This window comes from Oncorhynchus clarkii, chromosome 31 (assembly GCF_045791955.1).
Source record: "Oncorhynchus clarkii lewisi isolate Uvic-CL-2024 chromosome 31, UVic_Ocla_1.0, whole genome shotgun sequence".
Taxonomy (NCBI): Eukaryota; Metazoa; Chordata; class Actinopteri; order Salmoniformes; family Salmonidae; genus Oncorhynchus; species Oncorhynchus clarkii.
This window is the reverse complement of record NC_092177.1, coordinates 26,812,581-26,826,224: the sequence shown is the minus strand read 5'-3', so window position 1 is coordinate 26,826,224 and position 13,644 is coordinate 26,812,581. Positions and strand designations below refer to the sequence as shown.

General features: G+C 42.4%; 4 protein-coding genes across 4 annotated transcripts; all 4 read left to right on the top strand.

Annotated features, from left to right (window-relative positions):
* The first annotated feature begins 205 nt into the window (after positions 1 to 205).
* On the top strand, positions 206 to 2,599 carry LOC139390877 (protocadherin alpha-8-like). The gene has a single exon (XM_071138272.1). The coding sequence runs from the start codon at positions 206 to 208 to the stop codon at positions 2,597 to 2,599; it is 2,394 nt and encodes a 797-aa protein (XP_070994373.1).
* A 543-nt stretch (positions 2,600 to 3,142) lies between these two features.
* On the top strand, positions 3,143 to 5,527 carry LOC139390876 (protocadherin alpha-8-like). Its single transcript, XM_071138271.1, has one exon. It carries the CDS (start codon positions 3,143 to 3,145, stop codon positions 5,525 to 5,527), a length of 2,385 nt encoding a protein of 794 aa, XP_070994372.1.
* A 789-nt stretch (positions 5,528 to 6,316) lies between these two features.
* On the top strand, positions 6,317 to 8,747 carry LOC139390875 (protocadherin alpha-3-like). Its single transcript, XM_071138270.1, has one exon. The coding sequence runs from the start codon at positions 6,360 to 6,362 to the stop codon at positions 8,745 to 8,747; it is 2,388 nt and encodes a 795-aa protein (XP_070994371.1). The 5' UTR covers positions 6,317 to 6,359.
* Positions 8,748 to 11,154: 2,407 nt separating this feature from the next.
* On the top strand, positions 11,155 to 13,628 carry LOC139390874 (protocadherin alpha-3-like). Its single transcript, XM_071138269.1, has 2 exons — positions 11,155 to 13,518; positions 13,620 to 13,628. Exons 1-2 carry the CDS (start codon positions 11,155 to 11,157, stop codon positions 13,626 to 13,628), a joined length of 2,373 nt encoding a protein of 790 aa, XP_070994370.1.
* The last annotated feature ends 16 nt before the right edge of the window (positions 13,629 to 13,644 follow it).

The following is a 13,644-nucleotide window of genomic DNA, read 5'->3' as shown; positions in this document are numbered from 1 at the left end:
CCTACCCCTCTCTGGGCTGTTTTGTTTCACACATTGAGAGACTGGTGTGGACATCCGAACAAGACGTGTATAGATAGTCAGATAATAGGTGTATTATTTTTCGGTACTGAAGCATTTGATGCAGTATGGATCCTTACGAGTTGGCCATCTGATCAGTAGGTTTGTATTTTTTCATTGAGGATTGTGCTTAATTGTCTGTTTAACGATGGGAGGCGGAGGACAAAGGCGCAGATGGGAATACTGGTGTGTTGCTCTGCGTTTCTCTTTGCTGCTGTGCTTCGTGGAGCAGGTTTCGGCTCAGATAAGGTACTCTATTCCAGAGGAGGTGAAAGAGGGATCCGTTGTTGGAAATGTTGCTAAGGATTTGGGTCTTGACGTCAGTACTTTGGTGGAGAGGCGGTTTCGTATCGTTTCTGGATCTAAGGACGCTCTTTTCCATGTTAATCAGAACAATGGCGTCTTGTATGTTCATAAGAATATCGACAGAGAGGAGCTCTGTACTGGCACTGGCGTGTGCTTGATAGACCTTGAAATTATCGTTGAAACCCCGCTTGAAGCCCATTATGTAGGTGTAGAAATCACAGATGTGAATGATAATTCACCTAATTTTCCAGAAAAGGAACAGAAATTTGAGATAGCTGAGCATACCCCTCCAGGTACACGGTTCCAATTACATGCAGCTCGTGATCCTGATGTTGGGATGAATTCAGTTCATACCTATAAAATAACGTCTAACGATCATTTCGAAATCGATGTGCGGCAAAGCGACGAGGACAAAATACCGTTTTTAGTTTTAAAGAAGTCGCTAGATAGGGAACAAAACCACAACTACACGCTTCTCCTAACAGCGATAGATGGAGGTATTCCTCAAAGATCAGGCACGCTAAATGTTACAATTGTTGTTCTAGATAGTAATGATAACCGTCCCGTCTTTAGTCAGGATACATATAATGTTAGGATACAAGAAAACGTTGGAGTTGGTACAGTTGTTATTAGAGTAAATGCAACTGATGCAGATGAAGGAAGTAATAGTGAGGTTGAGTTCAGCCTGGGTAAAACCTTAAGGAGAAAAGTCTATGATATGTTTGAACTGGATAGGCTAACTGGAGACATTAGAGTTAAAGGTGAGGTGGACTTCGAGGACACAGAGGTGTATAAACTAGATGTTCAGGCCTCGGACAAAGGACAACCTCCACTGACTGTGGAATGTAGAGTGATCATAAAGATAATCGATATTAATGACAATGAGCCAGAAATTGATGTAACATCCCTCTCTAATACAGTGTCTGAAGAGTCCAAGCCAGGAACTGTTATTTCTCTCATCAGTGTCTCAGATAAAGACTCCGGTATTAATGGTAAAGTGATTTCAAGTATATCGGAGAATATACCTTTTGAATTGAAGCCATCATATAAAGAAAACGTATATTCTATAGTCACAAAAGGACGTTTAGATCGAGAACTCGTCTCCCATTATGACATCACTATAACAGCCACTGACTGTGGTCAGCCTCCTCTGTCCACATTAAAAACTCTGAGCATCCAGATATCAGATGTGAACGATAACAGTCCAGAATTCTACCAAAACCCTCTTGAGCTGTACTTAGTGGAAAATAACGCCCCTGGTGCATCCGTATTCTCTGTAATCGCTTCTGATAAAGACTTAAATGAAAATGCTGCTATTTCATATCACACAATTAGAGGAGAAGGCACACAGAACGATATGACATCTTTCCTGAATATCAATTCTGACAACGGACTTATTTCCGCTCTAAAAAGCTTTGACTTTGAAACCCTCAAAACATTCCAATTCCAAGTTGTAGCTACAGACTCTGGAACTCCGTCACTAAGCAGCAACGTCACAGTGAATGTGTTCATTCTGGATCAGAACGACAACGCTCCAGTGATCTTGTATCCAGTCAGCGCTAATGGTTCCACTGAAGGTGTGGAGGAGATTCCCCGCAATGTGAACACAGGCCATTTGGTGACTAAAGTGAGAGCCTATGACGCTGATATAGGATATAACGGCTGGTTATTATTTTCACTGCAGGAAATTACTGACCACAGTCTCTTTGCTTTGGACCGCTATACAGGACAGATAAGGACACTTCGGTCATTCACAGAGACAGACGAGACTGAGCATAAACTGGTCATACTGGTAAAAGACAATGGGAACGTTTCACTCTCAGCAACAGCTACTGTGATTATCAACGTTGTGGAGCCCAAAGAGGCTTTTGCAGCTTCTGATGTTAAAAGCGCAGTAAAAGACGAGGAGGAGAACAGCGTTACATTTTATTTGATCATAACTTTGATGTCAGTTTCAGCACTTTTTATCATCAGTATCATTGTGTTGATTGTAATGCAGTGCTCCAAAGCCCCAGACGATTCCTCCAAGTATTTACAAGATGTGAATTACGACGGGACACTGTGCCACAGCATCCAGTACCGATCCGGAGACAAACGGTACATGTTAGTTGGACCCAGAATGAGTATAGGTTCTACTATAGTCCCGGGCAGCAATGGGAATACTCTAGTGGTACCTGACCACAAGAGGAGAGCTTCTGGAGAGGTAAGAAATTACCCTAACCTTTACTCTCCATAATGTATTTTATTTTTATCATGTTTGGTCCGTGGCTAATGTACGTAGGCAAAGTGGTTGCTGTCCATAGTGCTGAACTTCAAGCTCCCCTAATTAGTTGGAGAGATTATGCTTGACTACTACCATACCTGCGTTTTCTGTTATTTTGCTATGTATCTGCTCACCTTCCATCTCAATTTGTTTTTTTCTCGTTATTTGATAGCTAATGTATGCATATTTATTGGTATGTAATCTCTCGGAGCTCATATATTGTGGATGGAATCCCAGCCCACAGGGTGCCAGTGTAGCACAATGATACTGTTTGGTGCTATGTACTATAGGCCTTGCCCCTCTCTGGGCTGTTTTGTTCTGCTTCTATCTCATTTGGTTTGTTCTAGAGAGAGCTGAGCATAAATCCGAAAACCCTGATATGTTGGACAGAGAGAACCGTATTATTTTCCGGTGCTGAAATATTGGATACAGTATGGATAATAACGACTTGTCTATCTGAATATTAGGATAATATTTTTTTCTATTTGAGGATTGTGCATAATTGCCTGTTTAACGATGGGAAACGGAGGACAAAGGCGCAGATGGGAGTACTGGTGTGTTGCTCTGCGTTTCTCTTTGCTGCTGTGCTTCGTGGAGCAGGTTTCGGCTCAGATAAGGTACTCTATTCCAGAGGAGGTGAAAGAGGGATCCGTTGTTGGAAATGTTGCTAAGGATTTGGGTCTTGACGTCAGTACTTTGGTGGAGAGGCGGTTTCGTATCGTTTCTGGATCTAATGACGCTCTTTTCCAGGTTAATCAGAACAATGGCGTCTTGTATGTTCATAAGAATATCGACAGAGAGGAGCTCTGTGATGGCACTGGCGCTTGTCTGATAAACCTGAAAATCGCTGTTGAAACCCCTTTAGAGATTCATTATGTAGGTGTAGAAATAACGGATGTTAATGATCACTCGCCCAGTTTTACTGAAAAGGATCTGCACTTAAAGATAGCGGAAAATACCCTTCCTGATACGCGCTTTGAACTCCAGACTGCACGGGATGCAGATGTTGGATTGAACTCTGTGCGCATGTACGTATTAAGTAGTAATCCTCATTTCGAGTTGGAATTAATTGATAATGGAGACGAAGACAAAGTTCCGTTTTTAATCTTAAGGAAGGCTATTGATAGAGAACAAAACACAAACCACTCATTCATTTTAACAGCAATAGATGGAGCCAATCCTCCGAGATCAGGTACACTAAATATTACGGTTACCGTTGTTGATGTCAATGACAATCGACCCGTTTGTGGTAAAGATATCTATTCTGTTACTATCCAGGAAAATGCACCTATTGGAACAACCGTTTTAAACATAAACGCCACTGACACAGACGAAGGTCAAAATGGTGAAGTTGAATATGCACTTGGTAGAAACATAAAGCGCAAAGTCCATGACATATTTAATTTGAACAGTCTTACTGGTGAAATTCGTGTCATAGGTCCAGTAGACTTTGAAGAGAATGAGGTTTACAAATTAACAGTGCAAGCCTCTGACAACGGACAACCCCCACTATCAGTCGACTGTAGAGTTGTCATCAAGATAACGGATGTAAACGACAATAAACCAGAAATAGAGGTGACGTCACTGTCTAACCTGATATCCGAGGACTCAAAGTCTGGGACAGTCATATCTCTCATTAGCGTAACGGATACAGACTCCGGTAACAACGGCAAAGTCCTATTAACAATATCCGAGGACGTCCCATTTGAATTAAAACCATCATTTCAGGACAATGCGTATTCTGTCGTCACAATAGGGCGATTAGATCGAGAACTCGTCTCCCATTATGACATCACTATAACAGCCACGGACTGTGGTCAGCCTCCTCTGTCCACAGTCAACACTCTGAACGTCCAGATATCAGATGTGAACGATAACAGCCCAGAGTTCTCCCAAAACCCTATTGAGCTGTACTTACTGGAAAATAACGCCCCTGGTGGGTCCATATTCTCTGTAAGCGCCTCTGATAAAGACTTAAATGAAAATGCAGCAATTTCATATCACATTGTTAGAGGTGAAGGGACACAAAATGTTATTGCATCTTTCCTGAATATCAATTCTGATAATGGACATATTTCCGCTCTAAAAAGCTTTGACTTTGAAACCCTCAAAACATTCCAATTCCAAGTTGTAGCTACAGACTCTGGAACTCCGTCACTAAGCAGCAACGTCACAATAAACGTGTTCATTCTGGATCAGAACGACAATGCTCCAGTGATCTTGTATCCAGTTAGTAATAATGGTTCCGCTGAAGGTGTGGAGGAGATTCCCCGCAATGTGAACGCAGGCCATCTGGTGACTAAAGTGAGAGCCTATGACGCTGATATAGGATATAACGGCTGGTTATTATTTTCACTGCAGGAAGTTACTGACCACAGTCTCTTTGCTTTGGACCGCTATACAGGACAGATAAGGACACTTCGGTCATTCACAGAGACAGACGAGGCTGAGCATAAACTGGTCATACTGGTAAAAGACAATGGGAACGTTTCACTCTCAGCAACAGCTACTGTGATTATCAACATTGTGGAGCCCAAAGAGGCTTTTGCAGCTTCTGATGTTAAAAGCGCAGTAAAAGACGAGGAGGAGAACAGCGTTACATTTTATTTGATCATAACTTTGGTGTCAGTTTCAGCACTTTTTATCATCAGTATCATCGTGTTGATTGTCATGCAGTGCTCCAAAGCCCCAGACGATTCCTCCAAGTATTTACAAGATGTGAATTACGACGGGACACTGTGCCACAGCATCCAGTACCGATCCGGAGACAAACGGTACATGTTAGTTGGACCCAGAATGAGTATAGGTTCTACTATAGTCCCGGGCAGCAATGGGAATACTCTAGTGGTACCTGAACACAGGAGGAGTGCTTCTGGAGAGGTAAGCGCTGCACATTTATAATCTTATGTGCTTGTTTTTGGCCTATATGGGTGTTTGGGAAATATGATGATACAGCAACACTCCTTTTTCTACAAACGGCATTTCTGTGCATAATGGCTGGTGCGGTTGAGGTAATCTCTAGTGGTGCTGATTTGTACATTCATTGTTTTCCGTTGAACGGGTGTTGTTGCCTTCTCTTCTTTTTTAAGTGTGTTGGCCAATTCTCTACATCATCTTAGTAGCCTACTGTTCTATACCATTTTATATTCTTCCTCGACCTTTCCTCACCCTTTTACATTGCTATTCTTAAGGGCTCCCGAATGGTGCAGCGTTCTAAGGCACTGCATCCTGGTTCGAATCCCGGCTGTATCACATCCGGACGTGATTGGGAGTCCCATAGGGCGGCGTACAATTGGCCCATCGTTGTCCGGGGTAGGCCATCATTGTAAATAAGAATTCGTTCTTATCTGATTTGCCTAGTTAAATAAAGGTTAAATGAAAAAAATGGGCCCATTGCAACTGGGGCTTTTATCAATACAAATAGTCACAAGCAAATGTATGTACAAAACAATGCAGTCTACAGTGGTAAACAGGAGCTCGGAGCGCTGGGTGTCAGTATAACACAAGGTGACTGACTGACTGGTGCTTTGTAGAATAGGCCCTGCCCCTCTCTGGGTTATTTCGTTCCGTACATAGGTCGGGGCCGAAATTAGAACAAGACGATAGACATAAAGGATTGTCTTCTATTTCGCTGATGAAACATTGGATAAAGTGTGGATAGAACCCCGTTTGCCATCTGATCTCCAGGATTGTATTTTTTCATTGAGGATTGTCTTTCATTTTATATTTAACGATGGGAGACGGAGGACAAAGGCGCAGATGGGAGTACTGGTGTGTTGCTCTGCGTTTCTCTTTGCTGCTGTGCTTCGTGGAGCAGGTTTCGGCTCAGATAAGGTACTCTATTCCAGAGGAGGTGAAAGAGGGATCCGTTGTTGGAAATGTTGCTAAGGATTTGGGTCTTGACGTCAGTACTTTGTTGGAGAGGCGGTTTCGTATCGTTTCTGGATCTAAGGACGCTCTTTTCCAGGTTAATCAGAACAATGGCGTCTTGTATGTTCATAAGAATATTGACAGAGAGGAGCTTTGTGTCGGAAATGTTGCATGTGTGATAGATCTAGAGATCATTGTTGAAAACCCGTTAGAAGTCCATTACGTAGGTGTAGAAATAACAGACATAAACGACCATACCCCCAGCTTCTCCGAGAAAGATATACACATCAAAATAGCTGAGAATAAATTGCCAGGGGCTCGTTTTGAACTCCAGGCTGCGCGTGATTTGGACTATGGCATAAATTCAGTACGTACCTATAAATTAAATCAAAACGAGCATTTTGATTTAGAGCTGCGAGATAGCGGGGAAGGTTATAAAATCCCTTTTTTGGTTTTACAGAAAGCCTTAGATAGGGAACTGAAGACCAAACATCTATTACTATTGACAGCATTGGATGGGGGGAATCCACCTGGAACAGGTACTCTGAACATCACTGTCACAGTCCTTGATACAAATGATAATCAACCTGTATGTAGCCAAGACGTCTACTCAGTGACGTTACAGGAAAATGCTGATATCGGTAGGATTGTAGTAAGGGTTAACGCAACTGATACAGACCATGGATCAAATGGAGAAGTTGAATATACACTTGGTAGGAATTTAAAGCGTGGAGTATATGACATATTTGAACTGGATAGCCTCACTGGAGATATTCGGGTTAAAGGTCCAGTAGATTTCGAGGATAATGAGGTGTACAGGTTAAATATAGAGGCGTCTGATAAAGGCCAACCTCCACTGACTGTTGACTGTCGAGTTATTATAAAGATAACTGATGTAAATGACAATAAACCATCTATTGGTGTTACGTCCCTCTCTAAGACGGTGTCTGAAGTTTCTAAACCAGGAACTGTTATTTCTCTCATCAGTGTGACAGATAAAGATTCCGGTATTAATGCTAAAGTGCTTGCTAGTATATCTGAAGACGTGCCATTTGAGTTAAAGTCATCATATAAAGAAAACGTTTATTCTGTCGTCACAAAGGGCCGTTTAGACAGAGAACTCGTGTCCCATTATGACATCACTATAACAGCCACTGACTGTGGTCAGCCTCCTCTGTCCACATTCAACACTCTGAACGTCCAGATATCAGATGTGAACGATAACAGCCCAGAATTCTCCCAAAACCCTATTGAGCTGTACTTACTGGAAAATAACGCCCCTGGTGCGTCCATATTCTCTGTAAGCGCCTCTGATAAAGACTTAAATGAAAATGCAGCAATTTCATATCACATTGTTAGAGGTGAAGGGACACAGAATGTTTTTGCATCTTTCCTGAATATCAATTCTGGCAATGGACTCGTTTCCGCTCTAAAAAGCTTTGACTTTGAAACCCTCAAAACATTTAAATTCCAAGTTGTAGCTACAGACTCAGGAACTCCGTCACTAAGCAGCAACGTCACAATAAACGTGTTCATTCTGGATCAGAACGACAACGCTCCAGTGATCTTGTATCCAGTCAGCGCTAATGGTTCCGCTGCAGGTGTGGAGGAGATTCTCCGCAATGTGAACGCAGGCCATTTGGTGACTAAAGTGAGAGCCTATGACGCTGATATAGGATATAACGGCTGGTTATTATTTTCACTGCAGGAAGTTACTGACCACAGTCTCTTTGCCTTGGACCGCTATACAGGACAGATAAGGACACTTCGGTCATTCACAGAGACAGACGAGACTGAGCATAAACTGGTCATACTGGTAAAAGACAATGGGAACGTTTCACTCTCAGCAACAGCTACTGTGATTATCAACGTTGTGGAGCCCAAAGAGGCTTTTGCAGCTTCTGATGTTAAAAGCGCAGTAAAAGACGAGGAGGAGAACAGCGTTACATTTTATTTGATCATAACTTTGATGTCAGTTTCAGCACTTTTTATCATCAGTATCATCGTGTTGATTGTAATGCAGTGCTCCAAAGCCCCAGACGATTCCTCCAAGTATTTACAAGATGTGAATTACGACGGGACACTGTGCCACAGCATCCAGTACCGATCCGGAGACAAACGGTACATGTTAGTTGGACCCAGAATGAGTATAGGTTCTACTATTGTCCCGGGCAGCAATGGGAATACTCTAGTGGTACCTGAAAATAGGAGGAGAGCTTCTGGAGAGGTAAGAACTGTCTTTGAGCATTAAACTTTGAAAGCATATGGCTGGTTATTTGAATGTATTTATCGTGCGTAATGAGATGTATGCCTGAAGATTAAGCGCTTACTATCTACCTTGATGGCGCTGAATTAGTGATAAGTCTCTTGAAATTGTTTTTTGTTTATATGGGCATGAGATATACTGATATTTGAAAACGTTGACTGATTAGTCAAAAACTAGGTCCCAACATGACACGTGAGTGTAATTTCCCTGTCTACAAACTGCTTTTCTGTGCGTAATGGAGAACTGAACTCGTTCATGCAATTGCTGTCCACCCCCTGTGGTGCTGATTTACAAGATCATTGTTTTTCTTTGCAATCGTGTATGTACCATGCCTGTCTTTTACATCTGTAGACCTCCACATTCATTTAGTCCCAGTCCTTTTCATTTTACTCCCACTAAACCTTTCATCGTCACACGCCTGTAACTGTAATATAGTGCTGGTTAATTTGCTGATTCTAATACAGAAAGGTATTTTCGTATGTACTCATGGTCAACGGTAGATCGGTCCGCAGTGTGTCAGTATAACACAAGGAGACTTTCTGGTATACTAGGCCCTGCAGAGAGAGTCTTGGGAGAGTCGTCTCCCATTATCACATCACAATAACAGCCACTGACTGTGGTCAGCCTCCTCTGTCCACATTTAAAATTCTGAACGTCCAGATATCAGATGTGAACGATAACAGCCCAGAATTCTCTCAAAACCCTATTGAGCTGTACTTACTGGAAAATAACGCCCCTGGTGCATCCATATTCTCTGTAACCGCAACAGATAAAGACTTGAATGAAAATGCTGCGATTTCATATCACGTTGTTAGAGGTGAAGGGACACAGAATGATATGACATCTTTCCTGAATATCAATTCTGATAATGGACTCGTTTCCGCTCTAAAAAGCTTTGACTTTGAACGCTTCAAAACATTCCAATTCCAAGTTGTAGCTACAGACTCTGGAACTCCGTCACTTATCAGCAACGTCACAATAAACGTGTTCATACTGGATCAGAACGACAACGCTCCTCTGATCTTGTATCCAGTCAGCGCTAACGGTTCCGCTGAAGGTATGGAGGAGATTCCCCGCAATGTGAACGCAGGCCATTTGGTGACTAAAGTGAGAGCCTATGACGCTGATATAGGATATAACGGCTGGTTATTATTTTCACTGCAGGAAGTTACTGACCACAGTCTCTTTGCTTTGGACCGTTATACAGGACAGATAAGGACACTTCGGTCATTCACAGAGACAGACGAGGCTGAGCATAAACTGGTCATACTGGTAAAAGACAATGGGAACGTTTCACTCTCAGCAACAGCTACTGTGATTATCAACGTTGTGGAGCCCAAAGAGGCTTTTGCAGCTTCTGATGTTAAAAGCGCAGTAAAAGACGAGGAGGAGAACAGCGTTACATTTTATTTGATCATAACTTTGATGTCCGTTTCAGCACTTTTTATCATCAGTATCATCGTGTTGATTGTAATGCAGTGCTCCAAAGCCCCAGACGATTCCTCCAAGTATTTACAAGATGTGAATTACGACGGGACACTGTGCCACAGTATCCAGTACCGATCCGGAGACAAACGGTACATGTTAGTTGGACCCAGAATGAGTATAGGTTCTACTATAGTCCCGGTCAGCAATGGGAATACTCTAGTGATACCTGACCACAGGAGAAGTGCGTCTGGAGAGGTGAGCTATGTGCATGCATAATCTCTTGTGTTTGTTGGTCGCTTTATATGGGTGCGTTTGTGAGATATGCAGATCTCTCCCTTCAAGTAGTTGAGTAGTCAAAACCAGGTCCCAACATGACTCAATTGTCTACAAACAGGTTTTCTGTGCATAATGTATATTGCATGTGGTTGCTGTCCACTCTAGTGGTGCTGAATTAAACAGTAATTGTTTTTGTTGAAAGCTCGACTCTGCCATCCTATTTGAATGTGTTCTCCTCTATATCAACTTCGTATCCTACTGTTCCATTTAATTGTATTCTTCCTCAACCTTTCTTCATCCTTTGATTATGCCTTTAATTAAAGTGACCCAGTGCAACCGGGCCTTCTAGCAATACAAAAAGCGGAAAAACGAATTTATTTTACAATACTATATTCTCGTGTGGTCTACGCAGCAGACAGGAGCTTGGACCGCAGGGTGTCAGTATAACATAAGGAGACTGTCAGGTATTTACTCTTAGAGTAGGCTCTGCCCCTCTCTGGGCTGTTTTGTTCTACACATACCGAGAGAGTGGTCCAGACATCAGAACAAGACTTGCCATGTCAGAGCAGGCTATAATTGTTTACTGACTGAGAAGTTGAATTCAGTATGGATCATTGCAAGTTGGTCATCTGATCATTAGGATTGTATTTTTTCATTGAGGACAGTGTTTTTGTTCCGCTGTTTAACGATGGGAGACGGAGGACAAAGGCGCAGATGGGAGTACTGGTGTGTTGCTCTGCGTTTCTCTTTGCTGCTGTGCTTCGTGGAGCAGGTTTCGGCTCAGATAAGGTACTCTATTCCAGAGGAGGTGAAAGAGGGGTCCGTTGTTGGAAATGTTGCTAAGGATTTGGGTCTTGGCGTCAGTATTTTGGTGGAGAGGCGGTTTCGTATCGTTTCTGGATCTGAGGACGCTCTTTTCCAGGTTAATCAGAACAATGGCGTCTTGTATGTTTATAAGAATATCGACAGAGAGGAGCTCTGTGATGGCAGTAGTGCGTGCATGATAAACCTGAAAATCGTTGTTGAGAATCCTCTAGAAATACATTATGTGGGGATAGAGATAAGTGATGTGAACGACCATTCACCCAGTTTCTCAGAGAAAGAACAGAATTTGGAAATAGCAGAATCTACTCTGCCAGGCACAGGTTTCCAGTTACAGGCAGCACGTGATCCAGATTCCGGAATGAATTCTATTCGTTTATATAAATTAAGCCATACTGAATATTTTGATCTGGAGCTGCGGGACACTGGAGAAGAAGGAAAACTCCCTGTTTTGAAATTACATAAACCTCTCGATAGGGAACGTGAAAGCAAACATATTTTAGTTTTAACGGCCATCGATGGCGGTAGCCCGCCAAGATCAGGGCATGTCAACATTTCAGTCACTGTTCTTGATAATAATGACAACAGACCTATTTTCAACCAGGACGTTTATTCTGTGACAATACATGAAAACGGTGCAGTTGGAACAATTGTTGCTAAAGTTAATGCTACCGATTTGGACGACGGTGTCTATTCTGAAATTATATATTCATTCGTGAAAAACCTAAAAAGAAAAGTATATGATACTTTTAGCTTAGATTCCAATACCGGTGAAATATCAGTGAAGGGTAATATCGACTTTGAGGATACTGAAGTTTACAGAGCTGATGTTATGGCATCAGATAAGGGACAGCCCCCTATGAGGACAGAATGTAGGGTTATCATAAAAATACTTGACGTAAATGATAACAAACCCGAGATAGAGGTAACATCCCTTTCCAATAAGGTCTCTGAAGATTCCAAACCAGGAACTGTTATTTCTCTCATAAGTGTAACTGACAAAGACTCCGGCATTAACGGTAAAGTCATTTGCAGTCTGTCAGAAGATGTACCTTTTGAATTGAAACCTTCATTTCAAGATAACACGTACTCTTTAGTTACGAAGCAGCGTTTAGATCGAGAACTTGTGTCCCTGTATGACATCACAATAACAGCCACTGACTGTGGTCAGCCTCCTCTGTCCACATTCAAAACTCTGAACGTCCAGATATCAGACGTGAACGATAACAGTCCAGAATTCTACCAAAACCCTCTTGAGCTGTACTTAGTGGAAAATAACGGACCTGGTGGGTCCATATTCTCTGTAAGCGCCGCAGATAAAGACTTGAATGAAAATGCTGCGATTTCATATCACATTGTTAGAGGGGAAGGGACACAGAACGCCATGGCACCTTTCCTGAATATCAATTCTGATAATGGACTTATATCCGCACTGAAAAGCTTTGACTTTGAAACGCTCAAAACGTTCCAATTCCAAGTTGTAGCTACAGACTCTGGAACTCCGTCACTAAGCAGCAACGTCACAGTGAATGTGTTCATTCTGGATCAGAACGACAACGCTCCAGTGATCTTGTATCCAGTCAGCGCTAATGGTTCCACTGAAGGTGTGGAGGAGATTCCCCGCAATGTGAACGCAGGCCATTTGGTGACTAAAGTGAGAGCCTATGACGCTGATATAGGATATAACGGCTGGTTATTATTTTCACTGCAGGAAGTTACTGACCACAGTCTCTTTGCTTTGGACCGTTATACAGGACAGATAAGGACACTTCGGTCATTCACAGAGACAGACGAGGCTGAGCATAAACTGGTCATACTGGTAAAAGACAATGGGAACGTTTCACTCTCAGCAACAGCTACTGTGATTATCAACGTTGTGGAGCCCAAAGAGGCTTTTGCAGCATCTGATGTTAAAAGCGCAGTAAAAGACGAGGAGGAGAACAGCATTACATTTTATTTGATCATAACTTTGGGGTCAGTTTCAGCACTTTTTATCATCAGTATCATCGTGTTGATTGTAATGCAGTGCTCCAAAGCCCCAGACGATTCCTCCAAGTATTTACAAGATGTGAATTACGACGGGACACTGTGCCACAGCATCCAGTACCGATCCGGAGACAAACGGTACATGTTAGTTGGACCCAGAATGAGTATAGGTTCTACTATAGTCCCGGGCAGCAATGGGAATACTCTAGTGGTACCTGACCACAAGAGGAGAGCTTCTGGAGAGGTAAGAGCTATTTCAAAGCATTTCAACAGTTACACTATTTTGTATATAAAGTATCGTGTTGGTCATTTGATTTGTTTTCTGGTTCATTGGAATGTCTTTAGTGTTCGTGATGAAGTACAGGCTGCT

Excerpts from the sequence above, each read along its gene's own strand:
- LOC139390877 (XM_071138272.1), top strand. The coding sequence starts at position 206 with ATGGGAGGCGGAGGACAAAGGCGCAGATGGGAATACTGGTGTGTTGCT.
- LOC139390876 (XM_071138271.1), top strand. The coding sequence starts at position 3,143 with ATGGGAAACGGAGGACAAAGGCGCAGATGGGAGTACTGGTGTGTTGCT.
- LOC139390875 (XM_071138270.1), top strand. The coding sequence starts at position 6,360 with ATGGGAGACGGAGGACAAAGGCGCAGATGGGAGTACTGGTGTGTTGCT.
- LOC139390874 (XM_071138269.1), top strand. The coding sequence starts at position 11,155 with ATGGGAGACGGAGGACAAAGGCGCAGATGGGAGTACTGGTGTGTTGCT.